Source organism: Pristiophorus japonicus, chromosome 2, assembly GCF_044704955.1.
Source record: "Pristiophorus japonicus isolate sPriJap1 chromosome 2, sPriJap1.hap1, whole genome shotgun sequence".
NCBI classification, from domain to species: Eukaryota; Metazoa; Chordata; class Chondrichthyes; family Pristiophoridae; genus Pristiophorus; species Pristiophorus japonicus.
In genome coordinates this window covers 157,705,353-157,718,945 of record NC_091978.1, presented here as the reverse complement: position 1 = coordinate 157,718,945, position 13,593 = coordinate 157,705,353, and the positions used below count along the sequence as shown (strand labels likewise).

Below are 13,593 nucleotides of genomic sequence, written 5' to 3'. Positions count from 1 at the left end.
GACTAATAATCCGGAGACACAAGTTCTGCCAGACACGGCAGCTGGAGGAATTCAGTTAATTAAATAAATCTGGAATTAAAAAACTTGTATTGGTAATAGTGACAATTAAACTACCAGATTGTCATAAAACCCCAACTGGTTCACTAATGCCCTTTAGGGAAGGAAACCTGCCATCCTTATTCGGTCTGGCCTATATGTGGCTCCAGACCCACAACAATGTCGCTGACTCTCAATTGTCTTCTGAAATGGCCTCGCAACCCACTCATTTGTACCAAACCGTGACAACAAAGTCACCACAAGGACTGCAGCGATTCAAGAATGCGGCTCACCACCTCCTTCTCAAGGGCAATTAGGGATGGGCAATAAATGTTGGCTACATCCCCATAATGAATAAATGAAAAAAAAATATTAAGGAGCCATTTGCAATGGTTCTTTACAAGTCAGTTCCACTGATGCCAAATTCACTTAATTCAAAGTCTGATCATTTAAACTTTTTAAGTACAAAATTCCCACTTTCCCATGTTATTTACATTGCCTAATTCAAATTATTTAATAATTTTAATTTTTTAATGCAAAAAAGGGACTGAATTATCAGAAGTAAACTGTATATTGTGGACTATTTCTTTAGAAATCCATAAGGAGATGCTGGGTTGCCCCAGTGGCATCAAACCAAAAATAATCGAACAAAAAGTGCCCCTTTTTAGAGGGACACACTAATAACAACCCAAATTATAAAAAACAAAGGAAATTTATCAAATTAAATAATAATGTTGCCACCAGTGTCCAATATGCCCTTCAGTCCCTGCGGTGCCCACCGGTCCCAGAATGCCTCAAATGTACCGACAGCATGTTCCTTTCTCCAGAGTCATCTGCATACTGTGGATGTCAGTGGAATACTCTTTTGACCAGTAATGTCAAAACTACATTGCTGGACCACACAAGTGCCAAAAAGGGATACCCAATCCAAGTGCCACAGGTAATAACCATTTATCTTTGCTGTTAACAGCATTTTGCCTCAGAACTCGATCCTGAATCCCATTCTCAATGAGAGCAACAGTGCCTCAAGAGCTACATATGCTGCATTGTTTAAAATACAGGATTGCCTCCAACAACGCGCTTGCCTCCAATGGTAAAAGATAAGGTAAAATAAAAACAGAATATGCTTGAAACACTCAGCAGATCAGGAATCGTCTATGGGGAGCGGGGGATATGGTTAACGTTTCAGGTCGATGACCATTCGTCAAACCACGTTTTATTTCAGATCTGCAGCACTTCGCGTTTTGTCCTATAAGGTAAAACTGGTTTCATGCACGCATCAGATCGAGGACACTTGAGGCTCACAAATCAGCCAAGTGTTTACACTCACACACCACAATCAGAGACAGAATAACCCAGGGATTCTCTCAAATTCACATTCCAGAACCAGAGTCAAGCTAACAACTACTTGCATTTATATAGCGCCTTTAATGTAGTAAAACGTCTCAAGGCGCTTTATCAGACAAAATTTGACTCCAAGCCACAAAGGAAATATTAAGACAGATGGGTAGATTTTAAGGAGCGTCTTAAAGGAGAGAGAGGCGGAGAGGTTTAGGGAGGGAATTGCAGAGCTTTGGGATTCACACTTTCACACACACCATAGCCAGAGACAGAATAACCCAGAGGCACGCTATCTCACACTCACATCCCAGAGACAGTATAACCCAGGGACTCTCTCTCTCTCTTCATTTCTTTCCCTCTCACACAAACGCTCAGCACCCATATCGAGGAGCTTTGTTCACTCCGGGCCCCAAGCCGAGCTCGGCCTCACGCTCATTCTCAGGCGCTTTGTTCACTTTCCAACAGCGCCTGTGGAACTGGCCTTTGAACCCAGCAGGCAGGACCCGGCCTGCCGCCCGCCAGAGGCTCTGTGTGAACCATCGAGGTCGGTTCGGCGCGACTCCTACCTGTGGAGATGGGGGTCGGGCCAGTGTCTGTCAGCGGGCCGGTACCGGGCGCTCGCTCTCCCGGTGCTGCTTTCTGCGCGACTCTCGCTCTGCTGCTCCCAGTTCCTTCCGATTGCTGCCGGTACCACGCTCTCTCTCGCTCCCTCCCTCAGGGCCCGGCCGCCGCGTCTCTTCCTCCCGCTCTCACTCGCCAATCGCGTTTTTTTCCTCCGTGACAACCGGACTCGCTGTTTCCAGAAGTCCCGCCTCCGACCTCGCCGGATTGGCTCAATTACGTCACATCGCACTGGCGATCTGCTGCGATTCTGATTGTCTATTGGTTGAGAATGCTGTCGATCGGGAGCGTCACGCAGCCTCGCGGTGCTAATCATTTCCGGTCTGCTGTTAGTTTAAAGGCAAACGAGGAAGTGTAGACAAAACCAGAAACGCAGAACCAATATTGCGTGACCCGATTCATTCGAGATATTTTATTTTATAAATTATTGTTTTGATATAGACTGTGCTATGAACGTGTGTAATTTAACGTGGTTCATTTCGATCAATGGCACCGAATTATCCGCACCGCATCGAATGGTCCTACTTTTAAGCATGTATTTGCTGCAGGATTTGTTATTTTCTCCTGTTTGATGGGAGTGGGGGTATTATTGACCTAATTTACGGTCTGCCCACGGTTTCATTTCCGGGATCAGGGTTCATTTTAAAGCAATACTTCCGGGTTCCCTCGGTATAGTCGTTGGTGAGGAACCGTCCCGAGCTGGCCGGCGTCTCGCGCCGTGACCATTGATGGCGCGAGCTTCCGCGGGAGTAGGCGACTCCTTGAGCGGGGAAGTGGAGGTGGAGGAGGAGCGACCCAAGGTTGGGGCAGTTCAGGTATCCGCTAAACGGGGCTCATTACCCCTCCAGGAGTCGACCGAGGGGGCGGGGCTGGGCTTAAGCATGACATTGGGAGTCAGTGAGACTGGAGGCTGGGTACACGCAGAGCTGGGGAGGCCCGGGTTTACTGCCGAGAGCGCGGTGGTCGGCAGCAGGTCGCCGGCTGATTTTAGTTTGAGGATGTGCAGTTCTTTCCCTCCCCCTTCTGTGATGACAACTCCGCTACCGAGAGCGGCGGGACATTGCTGGGCCGATGTTAGTGCCGCAGTCGGGAGCACTCTCCCTCCCGCACTCCTGGTGTGGCCATGGCCGACGGCGCCTTGCTGGAGTGGGGTCTGAGCCGAGCGCACCCCCCCCCCCCCCCCCCCCCACCTCACTATCGGCAAGCCCTCAAGTTGGGACCGAGTGAGCGGCGCTCTGGCTCCGTGCTCGGAATAACCATGGTGATCAGTCAGATTGACAGGCTTGACACGCGTTTGTGCACCCGGGGTTGTGTTATATCAAAACCGGTTCTGATTTCAAACTGTAGCTGTGCTCCTATGAGTGCTACTTGTTTCCAGGTTACAATAGTTCCCGTTACAAATTTTGGGTCTGCACTAGATATTCTCGTGTTCAGCACCAGCTGTCCAGCCTGTTAGCATACCCTTTCACTCGAGAGTTTACTTTTACTGCCAAATACTGAATTCATAGGACTGAAGTCACTCTTCAGAATTGAGGGCTGGCGAATGGCCAGATGTGCCTGAAACTTGCATTGTCTCTGCTTGGGAGTATAAGAGATCAAAGACTGAAGTTAGACTGTGAGGGGATAGTTAGAATGGTGAATCACAGGTACCAGTCACAATTGCTGACAGAACGAAGCTATTTGGTATAGTGGTCATCTATTCTGCATTTGGTGTCTCCACACTAGAGCACACCACAAGTACAGCTCCCTTCTCGGCCTCCCTTTTTTTCCAAACATTACTGAACACTTGCTTATCTTTCAAGCTTCAGTTTGAATGTGAAGGCTTCAGAGAGGGTGTAGAAAAGATTTAGAAGAATGGTTCCAGGGATGAGGAACTTCAGTTAGGTGGATAGACTGGAGAAATTAGGGTTGTTCTCCTTAGAGCAGAGATTTGATAGAGGTGATCAAAATTATGAGAGGTCTAGACTGAGTAGAGAGAGAAACTGTTCCCATTGGCGGAAAGGTCGAGAACCAGAGGATACGGATTTAAGGTGGTTGACAAGGTCCAAAGGCGACATGAGGAAAAACCTTTTAACGCAGCGAGTGGTTATGATCTGTAATGCACTGCCTGAAAGGGTGGTGGAAGCAGATTCACTCGTAGCTTTCAAAAGGGAATTAGATAAGTACCTGAAAGGAAAAATAAATTGCAGGGCTATTAAGAAACGGTGGGGGATTGGGACTAACTGAAGTGCTCTTGCAGAGAGCAGGCACTAACTCGAAGGGCCAATGGCCTTCTACTGTCCTGTAACGATTCTATGATTCTTAATTAACGGATGTCCGTGTACAACCGTTTCTCTTTACAGTTGTTGACTGGCCTATTGTGTATTTCCAGCAATCCAGTTTTTTTTTCTTTGTACTTTTTTTTTGTCATGAGTTGCGAGTCCTGACTTCAGGAAGGGAAAGGTGATATTGCAGTTTGTTGTAAGATTACAATTTTAAATTTATTATACATTTGGTGGCCTGCAAGTAGAAAAACGTTGAGAATAATAGGATTGTATTAGCCCTGCATCAGCTTGGCTCAGTTGCCTCCTTAGTCAGGAATTTGTGGGTTCAAGCCCCAAAACAGTATGTAATCTATTCTGACACACCAGTGCAGTACTGAGAAGATGCTACATTGTTATAGATACTGTCTTTTGAACAAATTGTTAAACTGGGGCTCTCTTTGTTCAGGTGGCTGTTCGATCCTGTGGTATTTCAGGAAGTGAAGAAATATGATAATGCATTGCATAAATGCAAGTCTCTTCACTGCCTGTATTCAAGTGCCAGCTGAGAACTGGATCAGACCATACTATGGTGCCCCCTGATTAAAAGGCTCACTGGCTTGCTCGCACATGAATGGGGTGGATTGAATAACATCATTTAAAGACAGGTTGCCAGTGCTTGTGTAACTGTACACTATCACTTGCCACTTAAGACCAGAGATCTTGCCATCACCATGCTCCCCAATAGAACATTTCAGGTATTGTACTCCATGCGAAGAAGTGTTTTCTGACATCAGTCCTGAACTTTCCTTTAGATAGTTTATACCTATCTTCCCTTATCCTGCAGGCATGGATTACCTTGAAATAATGCTTCAGAGTAACATTTTCTATTTCACCTAGTACCCCAATAAGGGCCCCACCCCCTAGTTTGCTTCCTTTTGAAGGCTGCAGACTGTTTTCACAATTTTTTCCCCTCGTAACTCAGTCTTCCGACACTGAAGATCAGCCTCATGGTATTTCTCTGTACCATTTCAAGGCCTGGCAGTTTTTACTTGTGCCTTGGTGGCCAGAACTGAACACTGTACTCAAAGTGCAGCCTGATTTAAACACTTGAGCATCATTGTTGTTTGTGAATTGTGTACTGCTATATTTGCCTACAGAACAATCATTGCACTTCAAGTAATTTGTTGAATGTGAAGCACTGGTGTTATATCGATGTAAATCTTTTATTTGTGTTATCAACAGGAGAAATACATACGCACACTCTCACTTCAGTTCCTGACACTAGGAAAATGATTATGGGAAGTTTTATATATTTTTTTTTTAAAGTTTGGTGCTCCATAGGATGCAAAGCATTTATAATAAATTGTTGACTTAAATTGTAATTTTTCTTGCAATGGACCTTTGAAAGCAGTGGTAATGCATACAACTTCAGAAGATTGCTGGAAGCATTTAATATTGACAGTTTTTCTGTACAATGGAAGTGTTGATATTTTTAATACAGGGTACAAGTGGGGAAGAGTGCGGGCAGAGGCGCAGAAGAACAGAGCATTCAGGAGGGGATATCGGTCTGGAGAGAGAAAGTTGGGCACAGTCATAGAGAAATTTATAGATGAGAACAAGGATTTAGAATTTAATGCATCAGTGAGGACAGAAGTAATGAGTGAATGGGGTTTAGTGTAGACAGGATCCATTTAACAGAGTTTTGGACAAACTGGAATTTGTGGAGGCCAGCAAAGAGAGTGTTGAGTAGTCAAGTTAGGATGTGACAAAGGCATGTACAGGGATTTGGAGGTGGATCATGTTGCAGAGGGGAAAGGAAGTTCTCCTGATGATGGCTGGGGTGTGGGTTAAAGCTCAGTTCCACTAAGATTATGGACAATTTAGTTCCACCTGAGTGAGGAGGGAGATGGAATCAGTGGCAAGGGAGCTTTGGGGGGAATGGGGTGTCAGTTGAGCTGGAGGAAGTTGTGACACATTGAGATCTGATGTCTGATAGAGGAGAGGTATTGGAGGCAGATAGTGGTCAAATGTATCGAAGCTGCATAAAAGTTGAGGATAATGCACTACGGTCACACTAAGGCCATTTTGGTGCTGAGAAGACGATTCAAATGCGGAGTTTTGGAAGAGATGGAGCTGGGAGGCATCAGTTCTTTCAAGGACCTTTCTTCGAGGAAAGGTAATTTAGCAATGAGGTGCCGATTTGGAGAGGATGGGTGGAAAGTGGATAGTTTTGAAGAGGCTGAAAGACATCAGTTTGAAAGAGCGAGGGATGGTAGTCAAGGAGAGAGAACTGTCGTCTGTCAGCTAGGATTTCATGTGGGTGGTAGGCCAGGAGGGACAGTTAGTGGCGAGGAGATCCATGGCTCAGGAGGTGGATCTCGTTGGCGCGGTGCACCTTTTGAGAGGATGGGGTGTGGTAGTTGTGAAGAGATTGAAGCTAATTACTTGGTCCCAGTTATTTGTCCATCTGAAAGCAGAAGCTTCTTCACAAGGAGGTAGGAAGTCAGAGGATGAATCACTCCAGGCCAAGCCCACGTTGTTGGTAGATGCTTCAAGAAACTTAAGGATGAGTTCCATTGAGCCTGTCTGGGCTAGGGAAGGTGGGAGGACTTCAGGAAGGGGACATCCCTCTTGAACATCCCTCATTATAACTGCTCAATCATCGGTGGACGTGCCTTCAGCTCTTTGAGCGCTAAGCTCTGGAACTCCCTCCCTAAACCCCTCCGCCTCTCTACCTCTCTTTCCTCCTTTAAGACACTCCTTAAAACCTACCTCTTTAACCAAGCTTTTTGGCTCAGTACCAAATTTATCTGTTTTGTCTTGTAACACTGCTGTGATGCACCTTGGGATGTTTTATTACGTTATAAATAGAAGTTATTAAGGAAAAGGTGATTAACATTTCCATTTAATAGTCACATTGCTTCTCAAGATATCTGTAGAGCACTCTTATGATGGCTAGTTGATATTTTTGTATGGGTGATTTTCAATTTTCTCATTACATTTTACTTGAATAAAGTTACATTTTGTAACTAAGATTGATTCTTGCAAATAATTTCCATACTACATTGTGTAATGGATTTACAATACAGTCTTGCATATTAGTCAAAACGTTCAAGGTTAGTGCTTTATGGCTTTGTGAAAAATGGATGGAAAGAAGAATATGATCCCTAAAATACCAGTAAAAGTCCCACACAAAACAGAATTTGACATTGTTACTATAAATTAGTGATCCAATTATTAACTAATGAAATTACAGCATATGGTCATCAAAACATTGATTTAAAAATTCCTGAAATCCAAGTAATGAAATGGAATTTGGCTGAGTTGCTGTTCAAGCAGTGGCCATGGTGTCTGAACAACAATTTGTGAACTTTTCTGTCATGTATCTCTCATTACTGTATACAACTATATCTTACCATGCTATACATGACTGTAACTGGAGATGACCTGTAACAATAAGCATACCTTACCACCAGGGGTGCACTTGCAGGAGACACTCCATATGTTTCTATTGAAGTCCTTACTACTAGGGAAATCAAGGGGTATGGTGAGAAAGCAGGAATGGGGTACTGAAGTTGCATGTTCAGCCATGAACTCATTGAATGGCGGTGCAGGCTAGAAGGGCCGAATGGCCTACTCCTGCACCTATTTTCTATGTTTCTATATCTGCCCCACTGTGGTTATATAAAGAGAGGTCTCAGGCAAGTGCACCACTGGAGAGCTGGAATTAAAGGTGCAGGTCCTGAGTGACCTTGACTTCAGCATGTGTCTCGTAAGTCAGTACATTAGAGTCAGGACTTAACATTTTCCTTCTCCAGCCACCCAGACAGAAATATTCGCTGTTCATTTCAATTGAAACTAAAAACAAGCAGCCAATCCCATCCCACCAATTCCTTGCTAGGTTAAAATTACTCTATTACTGGGGTATTAAATTCATTTTATATGATGGGCATGATCAGACATCCTGGCACTTGGTGTGGGCCACATTCAGCAAATGTTGTCTGGGCACATTCGGGTCGAAATTAGGTGTTTTGCCTATTTTTTTTTTTAAGCATAAAACTGATGCAATGTACACCAATTTCTGGCGCGAGGTCGTGCACTTGCTACCTCTATATTAGTCCTCACCATCCCTGGCATCCAATGCATGAAATTGGCATTGGATCAGTTTAAATATGCAAAGAAGGGTCGAGCACCAGTTTTAGGAACCTTCTGCAAAATGTGTGGAAAAGGAGCATTCACCATGCAAGTTCCTGACTAGTTTTTCCAGTTCTGCAGCAGTCCTTAAATGGACGGCTGGAGTCTGCTAAAGAAATGGTAGGGAAAACTTTATTTTTACATCCCCCCTTCTGTGGAGCGTGGAGGAGCAGGAGTGCTCCTCTCAACTCTACAGCACGATTATGGGCTGCTGCCAGCTGTATTTGTCTCTCCTGCATCTTCGCCATCTATTAGAGCTTGTGATTCTCCCTGAGTACTGTGGGAATTCTCAATCTCTGTCCCCAATTGTCCACCAGTGGAAATAATTCTTTCACTGTTTAGCCACAGTAAGCTTTCACTCACCCGTTTACTGGCTGCTGCTCCTCTCTCTGCACTGCTCCCACTCATTACATTGCTGCAGCTCCTGGCTTTGCAGGAAATACTGGGCCCCACATCATCTTCCACCCTTCCCCCCCCCCCCCCCCCTTTCTGTAGTCTGCCTCTCCTTTCTCCCCGACTCCCCATTTTATAGTCTGCAACCCACCATCTCCCAAGCCCCATTCCCCAGTCTCCCTCACCCAACCCAGTCCTGTCGCCCTCTTTCTCTCTTTCACACCACCCCCCACCCAAAGTCCCAATCTAAGTATCCTGTTTCTGCCCCTCTTCCATAGTCATCATCATCCAACCCCTCTCCCCTTCACCAGCCACTCCTGTTTCTGGTCAGAATGCCCATTGTAACATATTTGAGTCGAACAAATGAGTGGGTGACATGACCTGCTTGTTCATATGCTTGTTTAATAGGCCAGAGCAAACTGAGCATGCTCAGGAGATGGCTAATAAGGAAAGGGTATATACATTAAGCGGTATGCCACTTAGAAGTGTAGATGAACAAAGGGACCTTGGCGTGCTTGTCCACAGAACCCTGAAAGTACCAGGCCAGGTGGATACGGTGGTTAAGAAGGCATACAGAATGCTTGCCTTTATTGGCTGACGCATAGAATACAAGAACAGGGAGGTAGTGCTTAAATTGTATAATATTCTGGTTAGGCCACAGCAGGGGTACTGCGTGCAGTTCTGGTTGCCGTATTATAGGAAGGACGTGATTGCATTGGAGAGGGTGCAGAAGAGATTTACGAGGATGCTGCCTGGAATGGAGTATCTTAGTTATGAGGACAGATTGGATAGGCTGGGTTTGTTCTCCTTGGAACAGAGGAGGGTGAGGGGAGATCTCATTGAGGTGTATAAAATGTTGAGGGGCCTAGATATAGTGGATAGCAAGGGCCTATGTCCCTTGGTGGAGGGGTCAGTTACGAGGGGGCATAGGTTTAAGGTGGTTGGTGGAAAGTTTAGAGGGGATTTGAGGGGGGGCTTCTTCACGCAGAGGGTTGTGGGGGTCTGGAACACGCTGCCTGGGAGGGTGGTGGTGGAGGCAGAAACCCTCACCACATTTAAAAGGTGCTTAGATGTGCATTTGAGGTGCTGTAACCTGCAGGGTTATGGACATAGAGCTGGGATTAGACTGAATAACCTGTTGGCTGGTGTAGATACGATGGTAAGTACATCATGGAATCTAATATGGCTAGAATAATCTCCTGGACTAGTTTCGATCGCATGGATGGGTTGGAGAGGAATTTTCCCAGATTTTCTTTCCTCAATTGGCCTGGGTTTTTATCTGGTTTTTGCCTCTCCCAGGAAATTGTGTGGCTCCAGGTGGGATGGAGTGTAAAATGTTGCGATACATGGAGTATCGCAGTTGTGTGTGGGGCGGACTGGTTGGGTCGGATGCTCTTTACCTGTCTGCCATTGTTCATAGGTTTATATGTAACCTTCAGGGCTGCTGACCAAGGGCCGAAATGGCCTCCTATACTGCAAATTTCTATGTTTCTGTGCAAAACCACATCATCATACATTTCACTGCTTTCCCCCCCTTTTTTTTTAAATGTAAGTATTCTTTTCTCAATATAATAAAACTGTGCTCTTATTTTTCAAAGTATTGCACGACAAAGGCTTGTATTTTAAATGAACTACAAATCCAGATTGTTAACAGGTTTGCGGAGCCTTCCTGATTTCCTTACAGAAGGTTTGGGTGTTGAATCAATTTTTCGTCTGTTTTGTCTTGGTTCCGAACTCGAAGATCATCCTGTTTCCATCTCGGACTTGTTTGAACCTGGTACTTCAGTTACTGAAGTCTGAACTGAGTCAAACTTATGTATGAGTTCATGATCAAGTGGTTCACGATCATGTCTTGGCTCGTCTCTAGCAGAGATCATTTGATCTACATGAGCACTTTGGATATTGTCACCAATTTCAATCAAATATCACTTAGTTACACCAACCTCTACTATGGTTCCTACATCCCACTTGTGTGAACCCAACTTGTCAGCTGAGAACATGAACGCACTCGTCTTGTTTGAAACTGCATTCTTTCTGATTGGTGTCATAATGCCCTTTCTGACTCAACTGTTTCTGCTCAACTCTTGAGGCCAAAATAATTTGAATAAGGCTCAATCGTATTCTCCAGAGTTATGCTGTGGTATGTTCAATTGTAGTGTGCGGAGTAGTTCTGTACTTCAAGAAATTTTCCAAACATTACTTCATGCTGAGTCCCGAAAAACCCAGCAACATTTGCTTTTTGAGAGCTTCTTTCACTATTCTGACTGTCCTTTCGGCTGCTCAATTTAAAGCTAGATGATGCGGTGGAACGAGAATGTGTTTGATACCGTTCCATTTCACGAATTCTTGGAACTGAGTAGAGGGCCATTGTCAGCAACAAGCTCTTCAGGTAAGCCGTGACATGCAAAGATAGACCTCAATTCATCTATGGTACGTTCAGTTTTAGTATTTGAATCCATGTGTTTCACTTCAAACCAGTTTGAGTGACTATCTACAAGTGGAGGTACAACGCCCCGAATCCGGCAACCTCGGGACCGAGGCCTTTCCGGTTTTCAGGTTCTTCTGGATTTCGGAGAAGAAATCAGACATCCTGAATCTCGCAACCTCGTGGACGATTTCTGGATTTGAGATAATCCAACATCGCGAATCCAGCAACCTCTGGGACGATTTTGGGTTTTTCTGGATTTCGGAGACAATCTGACGTCCCGAATCCAGCAACCTTGGGGATGATTTGGGGTTTTTCCAGATTTCGGAGAAAATCCGGCAACTTGGGATCAGGGCTAGGCAAGTTTTTGTATTTTTCCAGATTTATATTTGAAAAGGTATGTACTTAAAATGTACTTAAAATATGAAAAGGAATGTACTCAAAACATAAAATAGAATAAATAAAGGTTTTTATTTGGTAAACAGTACAGGAATGAAACGGAATACAGGTACCCTGTAATGTATAAAGAATAATCTTCCTGTGATCCACTTCCGAAGTAAACTGCACAGAAATAGATACAGATTACAATTGGCTGGAAGTTGTGCTTGAGGGAGAGCTTGGGGTAGAGGGCTCAGCTATGATGTCTGGGGCTGAAGATGGGCCAGCAATAGGATTTTCAAAGGAAATTGCTGGTGTACTTGTAGGTTTTGGGCACTCCGCTGCAATACCCACTTAAACATATTGACTAATGTTAATTGTTTAAGTAATTTGGACCTTTGTTTGATTTTTTTTTTTTCCCGTATTTTATATACCTGCATTATTTCCTCTTCACTTATGAAGTTTCGTTGCTCAAGGATGTTAAAGTTATCAATCTGTGTCATGAATTAATTGTTGATGGACACTTTTTCCACTTGATTATCAACATCAGCATCGTCATCCTCACTGCTTTCATCCTTTTCCTCTGGATGCAAAACCATGCCCACAATTTCTTCATCTGTCACTGCATGCACAACGGGAGCATCATTGTCTATGTCCATGACTTCTGTGACATCGTCTTCATTCAATTCTAGCGTAGCTTCACAAGTCAGCCCTTTTGCGTATTCTAAAAGTTCAGCAATCAATTTCTTTTCTCTGGACACATGAAAACCTTAAATCATCAGCAGCATCGTCATCTTGACTAAACACAGTTGCTGGCCAGAGGTTATGCCAAACATTAGTCAAGGTGTCTCTAGTTACCTCATTCCATGCATCCGCAGCTGCTCATATGGCATCCTTCACAGAGAAACCTTTTTGAGAACGCTGTTATCCCCATGCCTCTGTTCACAGCATTAAGCAAACACCTCATGAATTCGTTTTTGTAGAGACACTTCATTTGATCTCAAAATTCCTTGGTCGATTGGCTGTACCAGTGATGTTACCTTGGGAGGTAAATAGATTCCATGGACATTATCTTTTACTAGAAGTTCAGCATCAGAATGTGCTGAGCAATTGTCTAGCAGCAAGAATATTTAGCAGTTTTCTTCAAGGCCAGCTGCCCTACAATGAGCATGCGCCTGCGGAACAAAATACTTCTCAAACCAGTTCAGAAAGATTACCCTGGTTACCCATGCACTCTTATTAGCATAATACTGCACTGGGAATACTCTAACGCCCTTGAAACATCTTGGATGCTGGCTTTTCCCAATGACCATAAACTTATACTTATGTGTCCCAGCCGCATTTGCACAAGCAAGCACAGTCAATCTATCTTTGGTGTCTTTTACACCTGGCTGCGATTCTTCTGTTGCTAATGTCTTTCTTGGTATATAGCGCCAAAACAGTGTTGACTCGTCGGCATTATAGATTTGTTCAGTCAAAAGGTTTTCATCAGCAATTAGTTTAACAAACTCATTTATATAACTTTCAGTTGCCTCATGATCTGCTGAGGCTTTTTCACCACACAATTTCAATTGCCTGATGCCATGACGCCTTTTAAATTTGGTTAGCCAACCTGAAGAGTAGTCGCATGGCGTTTCAATCTCCAGTTCTGCGTGGAATATCTTGGCTTGTTGCATCACCATTGGGCCAGATAAAGGAACCTTTTCACTTCTCTGTCGCCACCACTCCATCATTACTCGATCCAACTCATCACTTTTAGGCTTATGCATAGCTTTTCTCTTACTCTTTTGTTTCTGAACGTCACTTTCTGCATAAAACGTCATGATCTGTTCTTTCTGGGGTTTTTTATATCATGGATGGTGGCGATTCCAACATTTATAATTCTCACTCAGTCTTCTCTCTGAAGCACCTCGATCTAATCTCTAGAGTAACTCCATTTTTGGCAATTGACAATGAATTATG

General features: G+C 44.2%; 2 protein-coding genes across 3 annotated transcripts in view; one reads left to right on the top strand and one right to left on the bottom strand.

The window, feature by feature from the left end:
- The window catches only part of fryl (furry homolog, like), a 693,453-nt gene extending 691,299 nt beyond the window's left edge, over positions 1-2,154 (bottom strand). The window contains exon 1 of the mRNA XM_070870121.1: positions 1,944-2,154. The gene's annotated coding sequence lies outside the window, so the exon portion shown is untranslated. The remainder of the gene's footprint in view (positions 1-1,943) is intronic.
- Positions 2,155-2,634: 480 nt separating this feature from the next.
- Positions 2,635-13,593, top strand: part of ociad1 (OCIA domain containing 1) — a 47,016-nt gene continuing 36,057 nt past the window's right edge. The window contains exon 1 of one of the 2 annotated variants that reach the window (XM_070870093.1): positions 2,635-2,798. In XM_070870093.1, the coding sequence (XP_070726194.1) occupies positions 2,727-2,798 (72 nt within the window). In that variant the 5' untranslated portion in view covers positions 2,635-2,726. Of the gene's footprint in view, positions 2,814-13,593 lie in introns of both variants that reach the window. The other variant, XM_070870088.1, reaches the window with a different exon arrangement.